Source organism: Ascidiella aspersa, chromosome 8, assembly GCF_963924565.1.
Source record: "Ascidiella aspersa chromosome 8, kaAscAspe10.2, whole genome shotgun sequence".
NCBI lineage: Eukaryota > Metazoa > Chordata > Ascidiacea > Phlebobranchia > Ascidiidae > Ascidiella > Ascidiella aspersa.
In genome coordinates, this window is record NC_139454.1 from 20,774,278 (window position 1) to 20,800,545 (window position 26,268).

The 26,268-nt window shown below is 38.6% G+C and overlaps 1 protein-coding gene across 1 annotated transcript in view; it reads left to right on the forward strand.

The window, feature by feature from the left end:
* Nucleotides 1-26,268, forward strand: part of LOC146136803 (protocadherin-16-like) — a 94,902-nt gene that overhangs the window by 26,206 nt on the left and 42,428 nt on the right. Inside the window, exons 8-15 of the mRNA XM_083396255.1 lie at nucleotides 17,623-17,817; nucleotides 18,506-18,749; nucleotides 19,850-20,086; nucleotides 20,910-21,043; nucleotides 21,571-21,759; nucleotides 24,270-24,367; nucleotides 24,914-25,066; nucleotides 25,680-25,839. Coding sequence (XP_083252381.1) covers nucleotides 17,623-17,817; nucleotides 18,506-18,749; nucleotides 19,850-20,086; nucleotides 20,910-21,043; nucleotides 21,571-21,759; nucleotides 24,270-24,367; nucleotides 24,914-25,066; nucleotides 25,680-25,839 — 1,410 coding nt within the window. The remainder of the gene's footprint in view (nucleotides 1-17,622; nucleotides 17,818-18,505; nucleotides 18,750-19,849; nucleotides 20,087-20,909; nucleotides 21,044-21,570; nucleotides 21,760-24,269; nucleotides 24,368-24,913; nucleotides 25,067-25,679; nucleotides 25,840-26,268) is intronic.

Consider the following 26,268-nt stretch of genomic DNA (forward strand, 5'->3'; position numbering starts at 1 on the left):
CCATCCAAATTTAAGTTCGAGCTGGCGAACTTGACGTCACGACCGACTGTAAATGAGCTAATTGCCGCCGATCGCTTGAGCAGATGCCGTCTAACCACACAATAGCGTCAGTTACCCAAGGAACCTGACCCCAAGGCTCTATGACGTCATTTGGTCTTTTGACTGTCTCCCCTCCCCCACACCAGATAGACTCGTCATCATGGCATTTTTCAGTTTTCAACATGTTGATATAACTGTTCATATCTATTGGTTTTATATCAAAGGCAGATTTACAGATAGACTGGTCATTTTCCGTTTTTAGGCATTATTATATCACGGCGTATTTCAGTATCCAGAATTTTGAGAATTTAATATAATTGTTCATTTCTATATGCTTTATAAGCAGATTTACAGATTTACATTACATTTATTACTAAAATTAATATCCCCGCTGCTTACAATTGGTTAAAATGTCTGGCAATGCTCTTGTTACGAAATACGTTTTTGTTTATTGAAAGTGGTAATCCAAGAAAACGACCGAAACAGCGCTGACGTATACTTTAAAGCCTTTCAATCGCAATCACTCATTTTTTTCAGCTTCAAGGACGATTTTCGGTAACCCTGGCTTGTACCGATGCCACTTTGTTCGCCGACCATCAATCGTTCGCTCGTTTTTGACAACGAGCTTTGTTTACGAAATCGACTCTCTGTTCGTTCACTGCAACAAGAAAAATCCGCAAAAAACGCAGAGTTAGAGGGCGCTAGTTTAGGTGTGTTGTGGGCTCAGGTTGCCCTTGTATCGCGTTTTAGAAGTCGTGTTTTAACGCTTTTCGGTAAACGTCAAACTGCTTGACAAGTCGTCACTCTGAAATGGTCCTCACAAAAATGGCGAATTTGAAGCATTTCTGCGCCAAAGTGGTTTCTATTTAATATACAAAGTTCACGCGATGCCTTTTTTCTTTTTAAATCGAAAAATCCGACAAAACTTGCTTCGAGCATTTTCCGATTTCGCTATTAGCTTTTTTAAACATATTGTAGTTGCTTGCGATTTAGCTTTATGTTCACTTGAAATGATTTGCCATAATCTGTTTGCTCTTGACCAATATAGCAAAGGAAAATTTTCTCTTCTTGCGACCCGCATTGCCTCTTTCCGGACGTGTAATCTGCGGCGGCGAAAAGCAAAATCCCGCCACAGCGCAAGGAGCATTTGGCGCAGCTAAACTCCTCGTACTAACAATTACGCCTATAGAAACGGTGCAATTAGCACTCATACATACCGCAGTCGACTCTATAGCTCACGACGACGACTTGACTTGTGCCAATTAATTGCCCAACGTGGGCCCAATTGGCATTGTGAGTTCAGGATGTGGCGTTTAAAGGCTTAATTTTGTCCGCATGTAGTACGTATAGTTTTACCTATGGTGTAAATGGGCTGATTAACGCTTGAATTGACGTGGTCACAACTTTGTTTCTCCACCCATTTAAGCCTGAAAGTCCCAGAATTCGTGTTCTCCACAAGGTTGCGACCAAATTTTATCATGACGTCACATGTTTTGCTTGTATTTGGAAACTATCACAAAGTAAATGTAAAAATTGCAATTCAAACACTCCATGATGAAAATCGACAAAACGACTGTAATGTCAAAAAATGCTATGTGATTGCCGTTGTGTGCTGTTTTAATACTTTTTTGAGGGTTAAAGTTTTCTGACCCTCGCACCCTTGCAACTGACCGAGTTCCCACGTAATTTGTAAGCCGTCCGTTTCAGATCTTATCTGTGGTGTGGATCGCAATTTAGACCACTTGAAAACTAATTGTACTTCGTTTTGTAAACCAAAACTTGAAGATTTAAGTTAGGAGTAACTCTACTTTTAAAAACCCCACACGATACAATTCAACGGGTTGAGAACAAGAACCTATTAAATCAGGGACAAACGTGCTTTCAAAATACGCCAAAGGCTCAAGTAATTTTCTTGTTTACACAGTGGCTCTGATTTAATAAATACAAAAGATAGTTTTGGAGCATAATGGTTGGAGGACCTTGCGGTTGTAGTAAGACTTATCAGAATATCAAAGCCCATACAGAAGTAGGTATCATTTTGGACGTTTCGAATAAATCTTTATTCATTTTCAACATATGAATAAAGAAAATGAATAAAGGTATGTTGAAAATGAATAAAGAGTTATTCGAAACTTTCAAAATAATACCTACTTCTGTATGGGCTTTGATATTCTTATTACGTCTTACTACAACCTCCAACCATTATGCTCCAAAAGTTAGTTTGTTTAAAAAAAATTTCTACTTCTAACAACAGTTTTAGTAATTCCATGGCGCCACAAACAAATCTGTGCGCATGTCTTCCAAGGCCCGCGGTTTTTTGCGCCGTTTGTAGCCCACCGCCCCGTGCCAATTTGTTTTCGGGGCGCTTTTAAATTGCAGAGCAACTTGTTTTGGCGTAAATATTGCGCCGATGTTCAAGAGATGTAGCGTTTCGTTTCACCTTCACGAAAATACCTCAAGAGTGTGATGGGTTGCGTTGTGAGCAATCGTGGGCTTTGTTCTTGCCCAATGCACTTATCTAAAGGATCTCGCTCACACTTGGTTGGCTGTCTACTTCTTTTGAACAATCTCCTGTGTTTATGTGGAAGGAACGTTTGTCATTGGCTTTAAGTCGTTAAGGCGGTCATACATTTCGCGGAATAATGCTCGATTGATAGTGAATATACAATATCGATTATAATTGCCATTTATCCTTTAATAAGTGTATGTAACGTTGTTCTTTAACTTATTATTAGAAGTGCCCCGAAAGCATTTATAATTCCCCAGTGTTTAAAACAATTCACGTTGAAATGAATGAAGTCCCTTTCAAGTCATTTGCGAAATCAATGAAGTCCAAGACAAGTCATTTGCAAAATATACCAAGTCCAGTCCCAGTTAAGTCATTGTTAGAGCAAGTAAATCCAAAGTCAAGTTATTGACATAAAACTAAAACAATCGATTAAAACTGGTAACCTCGTCCAATAATGAGAAGTACACCAATTAACAAATAACAAAAGATAACATATATATAGCAAACAAATTGTTTTACGTGCAAACATTTAGATATATGAATCAATTTTATTAAAAAATATTACGTAAAACACTTAGTTTTAACCCAAATCGTTTGATGCTATGACTCGAGTCCAAATCAAGTCATTTGTCCAAAAGACTTAAGTCAAGTCAAGTAATTTTGGCCAAAATACTTAACCCAAATCATTTGATACTTGGACTCGAATACTAGTCAAGACATTTATCCAAAATACTTGAGTAAAGTCAATTAATGTTTGTCAAAGAACTTAAGTCAAGTCATTTAATACCATGTATCGAATCCAGGTCAAGTCATTTATCCAAAATACTTAAGTAAAGTCAAGCAATTTTTGAGTGCACTGGTGTCAAGTCACAACACCGGAATGCCCCCCCAAAAAAAACGCCCTAAACAAACCAGCGTGTCGTCTTACATGACAGGCGAACATGACGATTATTGCGGATTGCATTGGCCGCCTTGTAATCGTGACCTCGCCAGCTATTACCGCCCTTAGTCACAAAGGACGGTCGGCGCTCCGACTAAGTACCTTGGGGACACAAAAGTTGTTACTCAATACACTAAGGACGGGATCAGGCGCCGTCAGCGCTGGGATTTAAGTCCACTTGTGCCACACAAAGGCATGTGTCACTATTATCCGGAACTGTTTCCTGACAAATAACCTGGCTTTTCACACAAGGGCACTTCGGAGTTTAATAAAGTCGGGAAGTTTTTTTTTCAATTAAATGATTGTCTGATAAATATTGGAGCGTAATTGTTGAAGGATGTAGTAACACCCAGTAAGAATATCAAAGCCTATACAGATTTAGGTATTATTTTGAATTTTTGATTTTTTTTCGAATAACTCTTTATTCATTTTCAACCTGAAAAAAATGAATAAAGAGTTATTCGAAACATTCAATATGATACCTACTTCTGTATGGAATTTAAAATTCAAACTTGAAATTCTGTCTAATAATTGCAAGTTACATTACGATACCTCAGCAGAAAATTTGCGTTAAAGTTGTAGCAGACTTATAAAGCGAATTCACTTTAGATTTTCAGCATTTTTGTTAATAATATTTATCTTTTCCCGTTCATGTTTCCAATCGCGTTTCATTTTTTTTTTAAATTTTTTTCGAAAAACGAATTTTGTGTAAGTTTACCTGATGAAATGTCGCTACAAAAGTTTGCCATAGTTCCTGCCCGTGCTTATTTGTTCTACACTTTGGGTCAATTTAAGAAATCCAAAGCCCAAACACTCTTGCGCGTACTTTCAACGGCTTAATCCGACACTCCACCGGCGACCGCAGAAAGTTTCAATACATTGTAGCAAAGTCAACGAGTTGTAGACATTTAAGGCGTCGGGCCCATTTTTACGGGGTTTGTAGTCGTGTTATTTGTTTTTTTGAAAGGTGAACAAACGTATTTGACTTGCCCAATTAAAAACATTTTTTTAACTTATTATCTTTCTTTTGTACTTTTTTTTGAAATTTTTCTAAAATTATAAAATCGACTGTATTTTCCATGTAACAAATACATTTTGTCCTAGAGTTTTTCTCTTTTCAGGAAAAAAAATAACTATATATGTTTTTCTATGGAGGAAGTACAAAAAATAATGTTTTTAAATTTTACGTATGTTCAAAGAATCCTCAAAACTTATTGATTTGTTAATAAATTGCTAATCCGAAAAGGCCAAGTAAATCGACATCGTCTTGATTAAGACGTTTCGATACAAGCTTGTATCTTTGTATTTTTAGTCATTTATTTGTCATTCACCCCAAAAGCAGTTAACGTTATTTTTTCGACAAACCTAGCGCTTTAAATCGAACGAAGAAAAAGACGCACTGCGTGACAAAGCTACGGGAACTTGCCTGTAGGGGTTTATGGGCACTCGGAGCAAAGCTGCCACTTCAATGTAGCAAGTGAGACGACGATTGCGTCAGGGTCACACACGAGTTTTGTGACCGGGGCCCGCTTAAACGGTTTGTTTTGGTCTGTTGCGCCATTTGCTAATTGATTGCCCTTGGTTCCAACGACCCCGTTTCGTTTCCCTGTGAATTTACACATGCACGTGCTTTTTACACCATATGTTATGTTCTACTCCAGAGTAATGGTAAATCGGCGTGAACAAAACGCGCTATATGTGTTCAGGTAAGCAAATTTTTTTTGTTTGTGGCGCGTGTGCCCGATTTTTTGACAGCCTGTCGTTCACAAGGTGAAGTGTAAGATTTTGTTTAACGTGCATAGGGCTTTTCATCAACACCTCTGGCGATCAGTTAAACTCGAAGTTACATTTCGTTCGCTTAAATCGCTTTATAGCTTCGATTATCAAAACACTTTCACCATTCGAAGTATCACTAGCATTATAGTGGTCTTTAAAGGGTCCAAATCTAATACAGTGGTTCCCCAACCTTTTTTGCCTTGCGGCACCCTACAGAAATTATAAATAGTTCGCAGCACCCTTGCTCGTATTTTTGCTGGGTATAGTTTACTATATGGTTATATTAAACGAGATTGATTTAGCACATTAACTGTGCAACAAGATTGAAAAAAAATTGGCACGTTTATCGTACGCAAAACTTTGTAACAAGAAGCTTATCAATAAAGCAAAAAATGGAATCCTAAATATTTCGAAATATCTCTCGGCACCCTTGAGCGTTAAAAATGGCACCCCAGAGCGCAGCAGCACCTCGCTTGAGAACCACTGGTCTCATTGTATCACAGTGGTCCAGCAACACCCAGTAAAGCATCACAATGTTTGAGCGGTCCCCACATGTGTACGGGCGCCGCGTGTTGTGCTTGCTAGCATGCCTTTAACTGTATTTACCACAAGCCGCCACATTTTGCTCATATCTGTGCCACCCTCTAACCCCATGGGCAGTTTATCACCAAGACGTTCTCCGACCTATTTAGCAGATGCTATAGAAGGGGCGCTTTTATCAGCGGCGTTATATACTTGTGGTCACCAATAACAGTCGGTGTCGCGTTTCTTGCCGCGCGGCGATACAACGCGAGTGAAACCGCGCCCCCCCCCCCGTCAAAAGTGAACGCCGGTAACTTTACCACGCCGCTGTGTGTTATGTGTTTGTATGTGTGTTGAGACGAGCTCGCTGGCATCTGGCGTTGTAGTAGTCGATTGTGTTGCGATGACTAACGTACAGTCTTTCGGTTTTTCGCCATGTTTGATGTCGCCCCTTGTCGCCATTGTCCGGCTCCAGTTTGGCGTGTGTTCCGGCGATACATCGCATAGGCGCCGCGCCGGAGGAATTCAGGCTTCCCGTGTTTATGTCCAGCACACACCGGGCTTGTGTTTCGAAAATGTCTATCGGACTTGCGCAACTGTGACGCCGTTTGGGGTTTGTGGTGGGTATTGGGTGGGGATAGAAATTCGGTTAGGGCTGAAACTGTAACGGGTGTTAGTGATGTACTTAGGGGTGGGGTTAGGTAAAAGGTTGTATAGGCCCGATCCTAGCCATTTAGGTCTTATTCCGACAGATTTAGGACATCCTCCGATTTATACGTTATTACAACTATTACGTATTAATCCTACTTTGGTCTTATTCTGAACTGTATTTTATTCCGACGTTGATATTATTTTCTTATGGCTGGAGTCCGATCGCAAATCTATTTCCACATTGTCAAATCCTACACAGTGTAGTTCTTATTAATGGTGAAAACATATAGATTTGATTGTTAAAAAAATCTTTCCCAAAAAGTAATGCTTTTGACAGTAGCTATGTTTCAATAATGCTTATATGATGAATACATCAAGCAAGGCATTGGATAGCACAGAAGTTCGGTGTAGAAAACAATTAAAAACAATAAAACTACAGTAGAATTATTCTTTGTGGGATATGCAATATTGTTGTCCGATTTTTGTTATAGTTTAAATCGCAACTGTCAGCAACCAACTCAAAAAAGGCGCGCCTATTTTAGAAAACAGTCCGTATAGTAGCTGTTGAGGGCTCCAGGGGCTAAGTGTGGAAGCAATAGGCCACGCAAGGCTAGTAATATGCGACTGAAGTGCACTTGGGCAACGACTCTTCAAGCTTCGACTTGAGGGCCATACAGCTCGACTGTGAACGCTCCAACATTATTTTGTTCGATTCTGTCTCGATTCCTCGTCGCCGCACAGCCGGGCGACGCGGGCGATTGAAGCGATGGGGGCGTCGGCGCCGATAAGGGGGCATGAACCTGTGGGATTGAAGAATTTCGGTCGTGGCAGCATACAATTGTATGTTAGGCTTTTTTGGAAAATTTGTTTTTTTTATACAGTGAAAAATGTTGGTAAAGAATTTGTTATAGATAAAAAATAAATAATAATAGCGTGTTTTGAAATGGAATTACACATGTTGGTACTTTTTTTGCTTTCAATGTTTTTGCCTCAAATCAGATAAACTTTTTTGATTCATGATGGTTATTCTATATTAAATTTATGCTTGCGAAAAACAATAATCTTTTAATAATGAAATTAAAAATCAGCCTAAAATACTTCCCAATAGTATTTTTCGCGCATTCACTTCGAGTACTTTAGTATTGAACTTTTCGCTTGTGTGGAAAATCTTAGCCACTCAAACGGGCGCTCACAGCCGAAGTGGATAACAAACACCTGGAATCCAGAGCCCAACTTTCGTGTCGAAGGCGCTCTTTTCATAACGAGACATTTATGATATTCTCAAGTGGAATTTCAAGCACTCTAAACTTTTTGTGCCGCGACTGAAACGCACTCTTTCCTGCACACTTGGGAAATCTGCCGACCTAGGTTAATGGCGACTTCAAAGGCCTTGCTTGGCCGATATCTCTTAGCCTTCCAAAACTCGCTTCGAATTGACCTGAGAATGGCTTTTAGTGTTCGCATTAATTCACTTTCCTGGGTCTTCAAAAGGTTGAAATACGACATCGCAACGTTCGGTTAATAGCACGAGGTTATACTTGGTACAATTTGTGAGAACAAAATGTTAATTTGCGCTTCGCGTTATGCGACAACTACACTTTGATTCGTTATAGGTTTAAAGTGATTTTGTGAAACACTCAAGATGTACTGCTTTGACTAAAACATATATTTATATCGTTTTCCTTTTGATTGAATTTATATTATTGAAATAGATTGTTTGTCAGAATTTTAATCACTCAAATCGATTTCCCATTTTTACCTTGTCGAAAAAGTTTTCTATTATTGAAATATAGAAAGTCCAAACAGCAATGAGGTGCCAAAACTATAAGGTAAATCAAATTTTCGACGATTGCATCAAGCTGTTTGTTAAACATTTACAAATAAACAAAGCTTGAGTTTTAATCGGCTAATTTTGAATAACAACTTTTATAAACTCCCCATTGTGTCGTCACAGCGGCTTGGGTGCTTGTTTTTCTTAACTATGCACTATCCAGCTGTTATGTTCGGTGCAGAACTTAAAGATTGCCGTGACATGCCCTTGGGCGCGGAAAGTTGGGAAAATGAGAGCGCCATGGTGGCCAGTCTACAAGGCCGCTTTAAAAGATCTAAACATGCTTTTGTATTTTGTTTAATGTCATTTTACCTACCACAAACAGCTTATATGGACTCCATGTAGTAGATTTCTAGATTTTGCACCTTGTTCGAAGCAATGTCCCATTTGGCTGTTTACGTATTGGCTTTATAAATCGGTAAATGGTTTTGGCCTTTTTGGCGCTAAACGTTTGCCCTCTCATCTTTAAGGTAATTGCCTTACTGAACATAGGCCTAGTGAAAGTGCTGGGCAAAGTGTATTTATATATCACTGGGAATTTCCGCGTTTGAGTTTGCACTTTGAATGAAATTATAATGCGATTTTTATTGGGGTGCCTTTTACCTTACAAAGGTGCATCACTGGGAATTTTCGCGTTTGAGTTTGCACTTTGAATGAAATGGTAATGCGAATCGTTTTGGGATATCTTTTACCTTACAAAGGTGTGTATATTTATTGCAATTTTAAAGCTGCAATTTTCCCTTATATCTTACTTCCTGGAACGGTAATATAAGCCAATTGTATAAAACGATATATTGAATATGGTAATATAATGAAATGCCTAACTTTATTAGAACTCTTGGTACTGGTTTGTGTATTTTACTGCACATGAATTCAGTGATGTAAACAAGTCATTTTTAAATGAAGTGTTTTAAAACAGTGACTTTGGTGTATTTTGGTTAAATCATGGATTAAAGTATTTACAACACTTCATTTATTAGACTAAAATCTTCAATCAAGGTAGGCTTCTTTTAAAATCAAAAAAGTTGTTCTGAGCTATATCTATTCGTATCGTTTAAATTGCGTCGTAAACCTGCCATAAAAGTGTCGCACGATCTGTCAGCATTTGTTGTCTAAATAACAACATTGACGTCACAATACCTCAACAATAGGGACGCCGTCGTATTCTATGAGGACATGACTACGGTAGACAACAATTTGGCAAAATAAACATTATGAGGATTTGCCTAAAATTTATGGCAACAAATCTATTTGAACTGAGACGTTTTAACATCCACCATATAAGGAACCTTTTGTTCTTTGACTGAAATTGAAACGACCGCCTTAGGATGTTAGTCATTATAAAGGTACTCGTCTAAGTTTAAAATTATTCCAAATCACTTTTAACCCATTTTGTAGAGGTATTTTTTGCTTAGGAAAAGTATTCACAGGCCAGTTGAAAAATTCAAATGCTGGTTACAAAACGAGAATTGATAATAATCAAGTGGCAAAAATGAAAAATGTCCGACATGTTAGATAAAGTCGGCATCAGCCAGGCCTGTCTCATTTCTGTATATTTTATTTTTTCCGTTGTGGCAATGATTTCTTAGAAAAAACAATTAGGCGTCAGCAGGATTTTTTTGTTGACCACTTCAAACGCAGCCGACTCTCAATTTCGCCATCTTCTTTCTTATTGTGCCACGTGCACTGTCCCACTGGACAATGGAGATTAAGATATAATCCAAATAGCGACATCGCCGTCTCGCCTTTGTTTGCTCTTCTCTCCTCATTGATTTGTTTTCGCACTCCAAAAATGCAAAAGACCGCGTTTTTGACATCACTGTGGTGTTTCGAAGTGCTTTGTCGTAAAAACCAATAAAATTCGAAATCAAATTTTCGAAATAACATATTTTAGCGTTAATTAAGGATTGTACCAGTATTGCAATCACTTAAGTCATTGACTTGACTTGAGTTAAGTCGTTTTAGTAAAATGACTTGACTTGGCTTTAGTCTTTTTGTCTGGGTCAACAAGTGACTTCGAGTAATTTCATTTGAAATTTTATTATAAAATTAAGCTAATTATCTCAATTTTTACTTGTAAAACTATTCGATTGTTATATGTTTTGGGTTTTGTTATTTGTAAGTTGGCATATTTTTCTTAATCGGGTGAGTTTACCGTTTTTAATTAGTCATTGTTTTATTTTTATATCAGTCATTTGACTTTGAGTTAACTTCCCCTAATAATGACTTCAATGGAACTTGACCTCGGCAACTGATGACTTGTACTGGGACTTAACTTTGACTTGTTTCACAAAATGAATTGACTGGAACTTTTTTAATGACTTGTTTGCAACACTGGATTGCACCATGATTATTTGTTTCAAAACAATTCAAGATTATTTGTTTGTCAAACAAAACCTTGGGGTTGTTTTGGAAATGCTACCGACTGTTGGGTTTCGAAAAAACTCATTGCAGGGATTTCTTTGACGAAACTGCATTGCCAAACTTATCGGCGTTATTGCACTTTGCAGCAAACCCAGGAAAGATATAATACATGGTTCAGAAGTCAGAACTAGCTCACCTGTCAAACTACGGTCTTAAAATTGATCCGATAGCTTTCTTTTAAACCACCTCAAGCTTACGATGGGGATATGGCTCTTTAAAAATCGAATTTAGACCTGAATTGCCGTAAAGAGACTTGCAGTCGAACGTTTAGCATTTTGAGCGGCCGTAGGGGCGTCTTGCTTATTGTTAACGCGGTTTTAGGATACGCTTATTACGCGGTCAGGCCTAGTTTTAACGTTTTCTTTAGTTAGGCGTGTAGTGAAATTTAAAGTAGGAAGTTTGTATGTCATCGAAGCATGCTAACAAATACAGTTGCTTTGTAGGGATTAACGACCACTTTCCCATGACGTTGATGTCGACATACTGTTCAGTTCGAAGTTTTTTCTTTGCCATATTTTGTTGGAGATAATAGAAATGTATAATACATATGAGAATTATCCTCAGTACTCCGAGTGCCGATACAGTTATAACTGGTCTCTATGTGATTAGGAGTTTGATTATTGTTTCATGTGTTCTTGTGGTTAATTCGTCGGGCGCTATTCATCAACAGTTTGGAGACTTTACCATGGTTATTACGGCTTTTTTAAGCGCCTGTTCTCGTATGACAATTGACCGTTTCGTACGCCGTAAAACGCCCAGAATTGTAAAGTTAAAACGTATTTCGCCACAAAAATCTGAAATTGTACCTAAATTTCACCTAAAGAAAAGTTTTTCTGGGGATGATAATCTTGTTTGAATATATGCATCGTCAAATAACAAAGCACAGTGGTGTTCGAAAAAACAAATGAAACCAGATGAACTTTTTTACAGTATTTATTAATGGTAAACATGTGATAATTGCTAAACTCCACCTTGGAAAGAAATACGCACAGCGATAACACGGGTGTCCTTTTCTTACGGTTTCAATAACACGCCCCGCTTATTTATTAGTCAGTATTTGTTTAACTGGGCAATAAAGCAATAAAGCAAGGTCGGCAAACGTGACGCCGGATTCGAGCATTGCGCAAACACCAGCTTCGGACGACTAATAATACTAAAGCTTGCCAGCGGCTGCAACAAGACTCTGTCGTCAATTTAAGCCAGTGGTTCTCAACCGAAGTGCCGCGGCAACCTGGGCTGTCATTTGTAATGCTTGAGGGTGCCGGGAGATATTTAAGAATCTTCAAGAATCTGATTTTTGCTCAACTCGTACAACTATAACTATTTTTGTAAATATTGGAGTGGAATAGTTCCGATTACAACTTCCTACGTTGTGTAGAGTTGATGTGTGTTGCTCCTGTTCTTTTTATTGTGACATTCTAGTGAATTACCTTCGGAAAAATCTTGTCGGGGTGTCGCAATCTATTTCTTATTTCTGATGGGTGCCGCTAGCCGTAAAAGGTTAAGAACCGCTGATTTAAGCCAAGGCGCTGCTGGATGTGCTGGCATGTGCCTCGAGTCGAGAAGACTTGTACCTCTGACAATCTCTCTTGCGGGGTCACGACCCCGAATTCACGACCCCTGACCCGCGAGCCTTTGTTTGCCGCGTCGTTATCGCGTCGAGCGATCGCAGGCCGGACAGAGAGGTCACGTTTTTCTCCTTTTTTTACTCGCCTCAGAACCGGCGCCCGGGCCACGCTCGGACTTTCCTGGCCCGCGGGCCGCGATTTAGCTGGAACCGCGATGCCATTTTGGATTTGCGGTAAACAGCTCTGACTCTCTCGCGCACTTGGCGTCGCGAAATCGGGTTAAAATCGCGCTGCGGATTAACGGCGCGGCGACTTTTCTATTAACCTTTTTAGTGTCCCAGCAAATCAGTGACGTCATACCGTTAAAAATGCCGGAAAAAAGTCGCCGTTGACCATTTCTTGCCCAAACGTGTTTCGTTGCAGTTTTATTTAAACGAGCGCTTATTTAATTTGACCAGAGCTGTACAACGGAGAAAGTGAAAACCTGCGAAGGCGAACACGTGTTGAATATAGGTGATGAATATGGATGCTTGATAACATAGAATCCAAGCCGACAATTGATGACAAACGGTCCCCCAAATTTCTCCAGCGGTTTCCCAAATTTTTGGACAACTTTTTGGTATTTAAATGAAACACTTGCGGTCTCTTAAAACTACTTAGCGGTCACCCAAACCAAACCTTAAAAAAAAAACCTGAATGCAAGTATAGGTAACAATCCGACACAAGTGTGTCGAAACCTATTTTAAAAAGTTGGTGCCGAATCCTATGTCTAAAAAATTGTGCCTCAGCGCTATGGTTTGCGATTTAATTTTTTAACCTAAAAACATAATAAGTTGCATAAAGTCAATGGTGAAAAGGTTTCCCAGCGCGACGTCACGTTTTCCTATATAACAAACTGAAAAACTTTTTCACTGCTTGATTCTTCCAATATTGCTCATTTTACCATCACGCCATTTTGTATCACGTCGGACTGCCGTATACTTTATACCAAAAATGTAGGTTATGGAAACAAATTACGAAGGATTTCACATCCCTGTAGTGGCAACGTCATGTTTTTTATAACCTGACACTTCCCCAACAGTCTCAAGCCGGGCCGGTGTCTGCTTTGAAACAAACCTTGTTCGTGGCACGATTTGTTCAATAATAATTGGGTTTCCGTTGTGAGTATATGAAGGTTTGCCATTCGTTCGTGGCAGGTGCACGCTCAAAACGTAATCCGCCCCCTGTTCGCTGTTCGATCGTCAACGCATTTCGTTTCGCGTAGTTTCCCGTAGTTTCCCGTTTCGCGCAATTTTGCGCCGTAATAATTCAGCGGAGGTCACAAATTGGCCGATGCCGGGGCGAGCGCGGTTTTCATCCTTGCCTTGCCACGGAGCTGCTGTATAAGGCTGGTCGTCGGCTATGATAACATCTGCGACCGGCAGCCGTCGAGCCGAATTACTGGCTCGGTCGTGCCAATCGTGGCCCGTGCAACAATAGCGGCGTCGGCGAGTTATTTTCGAGTCCCATTGTCTTTACCTCGGCCAAATTGCCTCCTCAAAAGACCCCCTTTCTGCTGATAAAATCTGTGGCCGTATACAGACTTCAAAATGCATTACTGCTGCGTTTTTTCGCTGGCAGAGATCCGTCGCCCTTTAGGGTACATGCGCCTGTTTATTATTCCAGGCTTGGACAAATCGCCAATGATTGTAGTTGTCATAACCTCGACATTGTTTGTCTTCGCGTGTACCTCAAGCGAATCAACCCTTTCACTTTTTAACACCTAAACTGTGTTAAATTGGCCCGTGATCGGCTGTCTCCAGTCTACTATAGAGGAACTGGCATTAATATGACAGTACAAATAAAGTATATCGAAATTTCACTCAGTAAAAACATTCAACGTTTTAGTTTATTTTAAAACAGTTTTTGTTTTAATGAGTTTTTTTTCAATAGTTGGCCTAAGTTTGACTGATGCCATTGTTTTGCCTTTCTCTTTATTTTATAGAACCACCTCTCCAGTCGGTTAAGTTTCGATTTCAAATTTACAGTTTTTGTTGAATTGCCGTCAAACAGTTGCTGACAAGTTCCAATTTTAACTGCTTCTAAAAATAAAATCGCGAGCGCTGAGAGGTTTGTTGTTTATCCTAGATTGCGTTTCAAAGCCCCGCGATTTCAAAGCGTTCGCGGCAACAGCCACTTTCGGTCGACGCAAAAAAAAATAACGCCACCGGACTCTTTCCTAGCGCTCCTGGGTTCCTGCGCGAAACCGCATGAGGTCAAGGTATACTTCCGTGCGTCCCAAAACGCTTGTAACTTGATATGAATCGCTCGCGAAATCGATCATCCACGTTATACAGAGCGGGCCAAAAGTAGGCTCACAGTTATAAAAAGTAGAGTTTGAGTCTAAAAGTAAATTTATTGTTTTGGGGTTCTTCTCATCATACACCTTGTTCTTTACAACACCCCCCTGAAAAGACATCCATTGGTGTCAGGTCAGGTGAGCGTGGTGGCCATTCAATGCTACCTAAAAACAGTTTAATAACTGTAAGCCTACTTTTGGCCCACCCTGTATGTTGTCTTCAAGTGTAGCGAAACATTTTCTGGTTGGGCGATTTTTTTGCTGCTACTTTTTAAGGCCCGTCGCGTGTGGACTGATTTAAAAGAGTGCCGAATAAAAAACAAATCCGTGAATTGGATTTGGTAGGTTTACGAATTTGCTTCTGGAACATAGTATAGCCGAAATGAAAAATTCGCGCACAAATGTTCATTGTTCATACAAAGTTGTACAGCCAAGTGGCGCCATTTTTACAGTTGTGTTTTATTCGTGGTAAATTTGCTATTTTTATGTGGTCGAGCCTTTCGTGTTGGTCTATTGCACGAATTGCAATTCGAATAGCTCGCCATTTAGATTCGCAAATCGCAAAAGAATGTCAAATTTACTTTATACACCTTCGGCATTTCTTTCGTATATACAGTCAAGCACCACATGGCACTTCCGTATAAATAAGCGTCGAATTAAGAATCGCTTACACATGACGAAAGGCCACCGCCTCGATAATGCGAGGTATTTACATTTTATTATCGCATCATTATTGGAAGGTCCCCGCCGCGTTCCAATCATTGTGACGTCACAGCGAAATGTCGCTAAACCGCCTTTTTACCTGTGTCATTTTTGAGCGGCTTTGTCATTTTCGGGTTTTTGTCCGTTTGTCTCGCTCGTAAATTCTTCGCATTTTTTGAAAAATCAACTCTTTGTGACGTAATATGTGGTTGAGTTAATTCCATTCTCTAATAAGCTGATTTAACGGTCACCAAATTTTGGCCCGCGTGGTATTTTGTTTTGTGCTAAAACAGGATTTTTATGCATTATTAACTGAAATGATTGTCGCGTGCAAATATAAACTGCATATTTCAAACAATTTCCAACTAGCGACTATTTTTTAACTATGTGTTTTTCGTTGTTTAATATAAAAGTCATTAAAATTGGAACTAATTTATTTTTTTTGAAGACAAAGAGGGTTAACAAAACTTTTGTTTGCGATGGACCCCAGTTAAATTTTTGCTTTTTAAATATATTTCAGGTAAAATGCTTTCCCATGTTGCCTGCTCGCGAATATTAATTTATGAACTCTCGTAGTATAATTGAGTCCAGTGCTCTTTAAGGGTTTTTTTTCCGTGTTACACATATAGCATCCTGTTAATAACCTTATATACCTCGCACTGTAAAAAAAAAATCTTACTTTTTATTTAGTTGTATGGTAAAACTATTATAATGGCCTTATACCTTGTCTGTGAAATGCGGGCGATTGGGCAAATTCAGAATTCCGGACCCCATATATAGCTTAAAACAAGTCTGTATACCTTTCTATACCTTTTGTCAGTTGTATGCCTTAGCTTTGTTTCTGTATACACTATACCCGATTGAATAAGCGCACTGATTTATAGCGAATAGGAGGAAAGTGATGCAAAACATGCCCAAAAATTTCTCACATTAAAAAGTGGCCAGGCAGAGCTCCGTCGCCAAAAGGGCTTTTCGCCTAGGGTTGAACTTGTTTTAATGGCGCGAATTTCGGCCAATTTCAGTCCGGATTTTTTTCGACAAATATTTATTTCTCGCGCACGTGTCGGGATTCCCCTCGACTGTTTCCGATCATGATTCAGTCCATTGTTCGCGCGCCGTGCCGTCAGCTAACTTCGCGTGACTGTACAATATCAACCCCGACGATTATGGCCTTGGGGATCCAGGTGTAGCATTGCCAATGTTCAATACGGTGATTCTCAAATTGTGAGCCTCTAGAGATTATTAAGTGTGCCGCCGATTTTTTTTTATTTTTTGTTGAAAATAACCTTATTTGATTTATTTTATTTTCTTACTGTACGACAAGCTAAAAAAGATTGAAAACCGCTTGTTTAAAAGAATGCCAAATGTGCTTTTCCATTGACTTGTCCAGAAGAAAAAAAACTAAAAATGATTTACACTTCCCTGCTGAACAACATCGTGATGTTTTTTTTTTTTATTTATTATCGGTTCTAATAGTAATTATTTATTTTTAAATGCTCGTGCCATTTGAATGCGTAGAGTGAGTTTCTGTTCTGTTAATTCACATCATATTCGGCGTCACCTAAAAAGATTTACTCCTCTGTTTAATCTCGAAAAATGAGAGTGCGTCCGAGCAACCATACAAAATTCGTAATTGAACTTACACAAAAACAGCCAGAAAGATAGCAGCTGTTTAAAGGTAAAAAACTGGTACTTTTGCCGTTCAACGTGACAGCTATTTGAAAGGTTCGCAAAAAAGCTTTAGAAAAACATTTTTCAGTATTTGCCGTTTAACGCGTAAACACCCAAACAGCGCCAATCAAAGCTATAATAACTTGGCATCCTTTGTGTGCAAAATCTTGCCGCGCGCCAAGGGAGATTAGGCCTTATCGAATCTAACTCGAAACGATTTGACGCAAAATCGTGCCCTGTTCGCGTGCCAAAAATACCAACGGTCGTGACCTTGGCAAATTTACAGCAATTGTTTGCAGGAGGAAGATTTAGTCCGGGCGCACTGAGGAGACTTTTTTGGCTTGGCCGAGTTTACGGCAGACCGCTCTTTTTTCTTCCATTTTATTTGAACTAACAGTAAAATCGAAGTTTTTGAAAAAGCAGATGTTTTTAAAACGGCATACAAATGCGGTTAATTGGAATTTGCCAACAAAACTTGATAAGGGCCATTTTTTGGCAGTTTCCTAGAGGCTGGTATTGTATTACTTGATTTACTTTTATTTAAATAAATTCAATTCCCATAATCTACTGCCTTAAAATATATATAGTTTTAAACGGATTACTTGGTATAAGTGCGTTAAACTAAACTCAAAATTTCCTTCTCTTATTCAGGTCCAAGCAAAGAACTCTGATGGATCAAGCGCTGACGCCGAGGCTCTCTCCTACTCGTTCGTGATTGGCTCGTTTGAATCCCCGATCTCCCGCCTTTTCTCGGTCGCAGAAGCGAGCGGTTGGATTTGCGTGGAATCGACCCTGGATCGAGAGAAGAACGAATCGTTTGATCTCGAAATCCAGGCCACTGACAAGGTAAGCGTTGAGCCTCAACCCAAAGAACCTGACAAATTTAGAAGAGTTTTAGTTATAGCTGTATCTGAAAAAAGACGCAGCAAATTGCATAAGACATGACTTGCAGCAAGTTGCATAAGACATACACCTGACCGTTGGGTATCATTAAAATGGTCGCAGTACAATTAAACAAGTCATATAATCACAAAAAAACGATTATTTAGATTTCCATCATTTTCTCACAATTTACACCTGCGCCAATGCTCTGAATGTTTTGGCCTGTTTAATCTCCACTGAATACCCTGAGCAGATGCACGGTGGCCTAAAAATGAATTTTGCCTAAAAATGTGTTGGTATAGTCAGCTTGCAAAACAGTTATTTTACTGTAGCCAAACTTAATTTTTTACTGTAGCAAAAGGCATAGCAATGCGCCTCGGTAAACTTTAACTAATCAACTGTTATTAAATGGTTTGATCTAACGTAAGTGATTTGCACTTACATATTTTTGCTCGATTCAATTTTGTTTAAAGTTGCTTTTTTGCCTAATAGGCTTCGAAAGGCAGAAAAAAATAACGTGAAAAGGTATTGTCCGTTATCTCATTTGGATGGCCAGTGACGTTAATTTGGCCATACCTTTTTTAAAAATATCTTGTTTGCAAAATAACACAATTCAAAACCTGCAAAATTTAACTCTAAACCTTTTCGACAGAACGGCCAATTCGACCGGACGCGTGTACACGTAACGATTAGTGACGTCAACGACAACTCGCCGGTATTCCACTCCTTGACGTACGAGGTCAATGTGGACCGGGGTCAAGCGGACGTTGGGTTCCCCGTCACCCAGGTTACGGCCACTGACAGGGACGACCCCTTTGGGGCCGGGTACGGAAGGGTGACCTACAGCTTCATGGAAGGCAACGAAGATGGACTCTTCGGACTACACGCCCTGTCAGGTCCGTATATTAAACAAGTTAAAAATTTAAATCATATGGTTGAACGTATAAAATTGACTATGTTGAAAATGACTATGTTTAAAAATGGCTATGTTGACTATGTTGAAAATGACTATTATTAGCCTACAACCATTATGCTTCAACTATACGCCCTGTCAGGTCCGTAGATTAAACAAATTAAAAAGTTAAATAGTTAGGGGTGATAAAAATATCAAAGCCCATACAGAGGTAGGTATCATTTCGAACGTTTCGAATAACTCTTTATTCATTTTTCAACTTAGTTAAAAAAAAACCTCCAACTATTAAAGTATATGGTTAAAGTTGAGAACTTTTTAATTGTGAACAAATTTTAAAGCACAGACTTGGTGACTTTTTGAAAGTATCAACACAAATTTGAATCTGATATCACTATTTGATGCGAAATCTAGTTCGTTTAAAATATTTTGCTACATGTTTGACTTCGTTCTTTTTTCCAGTTTTGTATCGTTTCAACGTAATTTCTTATTTACCATTTTAAAAATGTACTGAGACTTGCCAAACGTCTACGCAGTGCTACATATTTTAATGCAGTCGTATTTTTGAATAAGTTTACAGTCCCAAATTTGGCAGAAAAGCACTCTTTAAATATTTAAAACAAAAAGCGGCCATCAAAACAATCTTACGCTTTATATATACACTTAAAAAGCATTTTCAGATTTACATAAATGTTGTTGAAAAGAAGACCCTTAAAACAATAGACGCAGTGCTTCGCAAACTTCTTTGACTACCCTACAACATTATAAATAGTTCGCGGCACCCTTGCTGGTATTTTGGCTGAGTGGTTAACTATAACCTTACAATAAACTAGATTAAAACAGCACATTAACTGTGCAACAAGGTTGAAAAAACCTTTTTAATTTTTTAACACTTTCATCGTACTCAAAACAAATTGGAATTGGAATCCTAAATAATTTGAAGTCTCTTTCGTCAAAAAATGGCACCCTAGAGTGCCGCGGCACCCCGGATGAGAACCACCGCAGTAGAGTTTCTTCAAACGTTCAATTTCGAAATAATCCCTTTTTGTTTTTCTGTGATAAAATAAGTTGTTTTTACCACCCCAGGCCTCATCACTGTGGCCAAACCCCTTCACGAGGTTGCCGTCGGCTCGCTTCACCAGCTAACCGTCGGCGCCGTCGACGGCGGCAACGCCGGCGCCGCTCTCAACGCCACGGTCGACATCAGCGTCGTGGATGGGGGATCTACCGGCGGTCCGACCTTCAAGTCGTCACTTTACAAGTTCGTGATAATCGAAGGATCGTCTGATGAATTTGTTGGAAACGTCTCCGCTCTATCTCCAGGTAAACTAACCGGAGATAACCTTTTTTGTATGTTTTAACTTTTTAACAAACATGAATATCAGATTTGATAATAAATTGCAAAGCCAAAAAGGTCGAGTAGATCGACGTCATCTTACTGAAGACGATACAAACTCGTGTCGAAATGTCTTAATCAATATGATGTCGATCTACTCGACCTTTTTGGCTTTGCAATTTATTATCAAGCTACATTACAGATCCGTGCATAGTGTACCCAAGTATCAGATTTATTTATTCAAAAACGAAAGTAACAAATTACATCAGTTATATTTAGTGCGACGACTGCCGAGTTGTTTAATGTATTTTAATGTAGTACATAATGCACAACGAATAGCGGATTTAACATGTTAAGTCGGTTTCGTGCTTTATATTTGATAGTACGCAATGGAGAGAAGCCGCTTCGCATAGCTTAGTTAAAAAAGGGTAAATTTACCCCAGGTTAACTATATCTGACTTAGACAGTTAAATAATTATATTTTATTTTTTGACATTTTTTTTATTTTAGGGATTTTTACTTCTCAATATGGCTTTTGTTTACACTCATTGAATATTATTTTTTTTATTTTGGTAATATATTTATGACCTATATGAAGAGATTGGCTCTTACAGCCTACAATACAAATTAAACGTTTTTGGTAAACGGGTTAAAAAAATGAGCTTTATTTATTCGAGCTGGCTGGACCGTTTTAATCTGCTTTGACAATTCCTTCATTTTAAAAATACTGTTAATTTTGTCGAGGAAAACAGCTTTCTGCCGATAAACGTTAACAACCAAATTACTAACCGAAACGAAATACACTTTCAGATGGAGATTTGGTGACTTACTCCATTCGTAAGGACCCCCCACATACCAGTTGGTTTGCAATCGATCCCATAACAGGGCTAATTAACGCCACAAATGCTGTGGACCGGGAAATAATGTCGTCCACGTCTTTTCAGGTAAGACAAAATTAACTTATCTTGTATGAAAAATATAAAATAAAACTGCTGGATTAGCAATACACGGTTATGCATTATGCCTGGCAGCAATAGCTGTTTTAATCTTGTAGGAAGGTTTACTGACGTAATTTTGATAATGAATTGCAAAGCAGCCAAAAAGGTCGAGTAGATCGACATCATCTTGATTATAAAGAAGTTTCTATAGGAGCTTCAATCGCCTTCAGTTAATGTGACTGAGAAGTAATTCAAGCCTTTTTTGGCTTTGCAATTCATTATCAAACTCCATTACAGATCCGAGCATAGTGTACCTTAAGTAATTTTGTTTTAGTATTTCCAACCCCATGCACGTTATGCGATATAGTCGTTTAATTAACCTTTTATATTTAAATTAATACTGAGACACTTCTAAACACTATATATTTATTCACAAATAAGAGAAAACACTTCTTCCAGGTTTGTGAAACCCGTGTAAAACGAATTTGCCTTAGAACGATTTTTTCTTAAAAAAAAACTTTTTTAAACGCTAGGTTGTCGCAACTTCGGGAAGTCCCCCCGTCTACGGCTTCACAACGGTTCAGGTCGCCATTTTGGATACGAACGACAACGCCCCCCAGTTTGAGGAGTTTAGCCCCCTGATTGCCCCCTACAACATCGCGGTGGGGTCAACTGTGACGTCAGTTAAGGCGGTGGATCGCGACAATGGACTCAATGGAACGGTAAATAAGTCACTCATTGTAAAAACTTCAACATGTTTTTTTTTTTTTTTTTGTTTTTTTTTTAAGTGGTATATATGTTGTTTACTTTTAAAAGTGACAGCAGTTAATAACACACACAACATTTTTTAGACCCATTTTAGACCCAAAAATGCAGTATTTTAAATTTATTAAGGTCTGCAGTAAATTTTTGTAACTTAAGTGAGAGAACATTTTTAAACCTTTTAAAATAAAGTATATGTCCGAGATATCTCATTACACTAACAAGCGTTTTCGTTGCGTCTTACTCCATTAGAAGTGTCTTTAATTGTCTAAAAAGTGTCTTCAATTTGTCTGAAAATATCTTATAAAACATTCCAAAAAAATCTTTTCAAAACGAAATACAGTCCCAAGTTATATGTGTCGCGTTGGCAGGTTTTGCGTTGGCGTGTATGTATTATCGCAAAGTGCTTCGGCAAACAGCCCGACTCCGAAAACTCAATTGTTCTTAGCGTTTTCAAGCGAACTATTTGTGCTTGTTATTCGACTGTGATTGGCTGTTTGCCCAAGGCGCAGCCCTTTCACCTGTCCGACGGAGGACGGTCGGTGTGACGTAACACGCTACGTCACGCGACGTGAGCAAATATCTCCGTCGCAAAGCCAATGCGGTATACTCGCTTGCTTTTGCAAAGAGAAAACTGTGGCTGAGATTATTGACATCGACAACTTAACAATTTCATGTTTCAATCGCGTCATACCCTGGAAAAATATGTTAGTTTTTACCTTAAATTCGCGGCATACCCTGGAAAAATATGTTAGTTTTTACCTTAAATTTAAATTGACTTTGGAAAGCTTTTAAAATCACTAAAATATTAAAGTAACTGGAGACCTGGATACAAAGAGCACATTAGTGTCGAAAATATACAGTGTTTGGTGAGATTTGAGCCCAAGACACCTAGATTTCGCGTCCTCCGCTTTTTCGAAAGAAATATTTTTTCATAAAATGTCCCCCATGTTGATTGTCTGATCACTTATATAACGTATATCACAAGTTAAATATACGGAAATTTTCAAGTATATCTGTGAAACAACACATCTGGTTGCTACACAGCAGTTCATAAAAAAGTAGTTCATAAAAGATCGCTGAATGAAAAAAGATTCTTAAAGGTTATAGAATCTGTGGCGTGGTAAAGTTACATGTTTGCCAAGAGCTAAACATTTTTGTTTGGAAGACAATTCAATCGGTCGTTGATCTTCTCTTTGGGCTTAACGTTGCGCCCGTGCCGCTTTACTATTCCATTTTTGGTAAATTTGCCGACCATAAAGTGGAGTGCTTGTCCAGGTTTACGAACGTGCACAATCCAAACGAGAGGCGCGACACTTCTGATAACAGAGAACGGCAAACGGCAATTCGGCCTGACAGTTTTTTTAATGACCGCCATAAAGGGTTGTTTGCCTCCGTTCTATTGCCCCCTTGTGTCAACGAACGGCTGCTGTCTGGTTTTACTTGAAAAGGACCGAACATTTTTTTAGCTCTTCTATTTGGCCCGCTTAGCGCCAGACCGGTAATTGCCTCTCGATGCTGGTTAATGTTTAATCGGCCAACTACCAGACCGCCTCGTTCGCGTTTTAGGCCGAGTTTTAACTCAAGCTATATATATATATATATATTATGTGTGTGTGTGTGGATAGTATACAAATAACGGAAGTCAATACAACACCTTTGAAAACTTGCGTCAACAAACCGATTTTCCGTTCTTGTTTTGCAGGTCCGTGTTTTTTGATAAGGTTATGTTTGGATCCCAAAACCTCTTTTAGCTATACATTATGTTTTAAGTTTTTAAAATCTCATGACAAGTCTCGTCCTCTTGCGTTAGTTGTTTAGTCCTTTGTAGCCACGTCAATAGTTATATTGATCATTTTTTATTAGACATGTTTCATAAAAAAAAACATAACATGATGATATGGTGTACAGGACAATAGCCATATATCAACTGTTATCATTGGAATATATACAATAGAGACGCTTTAAAACAGCCTTTCTTAACCTGGGGTAAATTTACCCCAGGTGGTAAATTCCTTCGTGGGGGTAAATCCAAGAAAATGTATTCAAGCTGTGAATATTCTGGTTCCGTTTTCTTCAACTAAACTATGCGAAGTGGCTTCTTTGCATTGTTAACTATTAAATCTAAAGCACGAAACCGACTTAACATGTTGAATCCGCTTTTCGTTGTGCATTATCTATACATTAAAACTTTAAATATTGGGGGTAAATTTGGTATTCATTTTTGTTAAGAGGGTAAAACATACAAAAAAGGTTAAGAACCCCTGCTTTAAAAGATGTGAAAAACATCAGTAGGTTTTGCTTGTTGCACCACAAAGTTATTATGATTTTTTCAGTCTGTGTACAAAAACAACATATATTACTCCATTTTCGCTAAAACATTTAGGTGTCACGTTTTGAACAATGGACAAAATGCAAGATTATTAGTTCAAAAGTACCTTTTTTTGACACTGCATTGCTTTCGCCGCAGATCCGCTACAACTTGGCTTCGGAGTTTTTCGGTGTTGATTCTGTCAGCGGCCGCGTGTTCGTGAAACTGGGACTTCCCCAAGCAGCCCGTGCTTATACGTGAGTGTGTGACTGCCATAGTGGATTTCCACAGATTAAGGTTTTTCTCTCTTAAATTGATCTTGCAAGTTTTATGATTGCAAATATCTGCTACTAAATACGGCAATTCTGGAATGGAAATGCAAAATACCAAATTCAAACAACTATAAACATAACTTATTTATTTGATTTATTTGACAATAATACAGAATATAATTTCAAAGATATAGTAGCATTTTGACCGTTTCCAATATCTCTTTATTCATGAATTACTACTGTACGTCTTACTCCAACCTCCAACCATGATGCTTCAAAATACAGATTATGTAAATTTCGCTGCGAAAATTATTTTTTATTCAAAAGATATATAATCACGCTGCATTATACTGTGTAAAGCGGTTGTGCCTCCTGATGTTACTAGATATTTCGCTTTCGTATAGACAAAGGTAACAATTGCAGTGTCATTAGTATAGTTAAAGGTATGTCACTAAACTTCTGGACACCACGCTTAGTTTAATGGCAGCCTTTTGTATTTTGTCTTTTTAACGTTCAATTTTTATGTTACAGGCTATTCATCGAAGCTCGTGACCTTGGCGTGCCCCCCAAAAGTTCCACAGCTCCACTCGTGGTGGAAGTACGGGCCCCAGACCCCAACTGTCCCGTTTTTATGACGTCACAATACAACTTGAATATCAACGAGGATCACAAACCGTTCGTAATGTAAGGCACAATATATACTGCTTATGAATTCATCATCGCGATCATAAAAGCTATGCTTTATAACACAGCAGATAAAGATACTTAGGTACACTATGCACGGATTTGTAAAGCACCTGAAAGAATGAATCTCAAAGCGAAAAAAGGTCGGGTAAATCGACATGATAAGAATCGCGTTCCATGTTTTATAAGTGAGGTTGGATACATTTTACTTAGTGATGATACAAGTAGGTATCTAAATGTCTTTATCAAGATGATGTCGATGTACTCGACCATTTTGGCATTTTTGGCTCGACCATTTTGACAGATACTCGAGCATTTTGGCATTGAGATTTATTATCTAAATGGAGAAGAAAAAAGCTAACTTAAAAATCGTGGTATATTTGTTTGAAAGACATTAAAAAGGTTTTGTGTTCCATACGTATAGACGACTTTACGTTCAGCAAAAAAATTGTTCCTCTATTAATTTTGTCTAAATTTGCGCCTTGTTTTTACTAAAAACATTCTATTGTCGTTTAGTGATAACAAAGCAAAAAAAGAAAGTTTAAAGTAATCCTCGGCCACGTACTTCAATCTATGGATTTCAAACCCAGAAAAAAAATGTTTTTTTTAACAGCATCGATACCCTAAAGGCGGTTACCACGAACAGTTCGGCCCGTGTCGCTTATAGTTTGGGGGACTCCCCGGACTCCCACCCCTTCGCCATTTATCCCAACGGATCCCTGTATCTCCGGCAGAAGTTGGACTTTGAAGTGAAGCAGACGCACACCTTTGTGGTAAGCGGAAGTTTAATTTCTAAAAAAATAAACAAAAGTCTGCGACGCGGTAAACAGTTTTTGATTAATGTCGTCATTAGATTTTACAAAATTGTTTTGAATTAAAGCGTTCTCCTTTAAAGTTCTTTTATGTAAAAAAAGATTTTGGAGCATAATGGTTGGAGCTTGAAGTAAGACGTAATAAAAATCTTAAAGCCCATACAGAAGTAGGTATCATTTTTAAAATTATAGGAGTTTCGTTTTACTACAAACACTAAAAGAAACAAAAACTTTATTGAAGGTGATAGCGTTACAATAAATGGAAAAAAAGTTTATCGGTTTCCACGCGATTGTAACATTTGTATTTGTAAGCTCAAGAACCCCATAAATTCCCGTCGAGTGTTCATTGTCCGCGTACAGTTTGCGTAAGCGTGGGAAAGGTGAACTGGC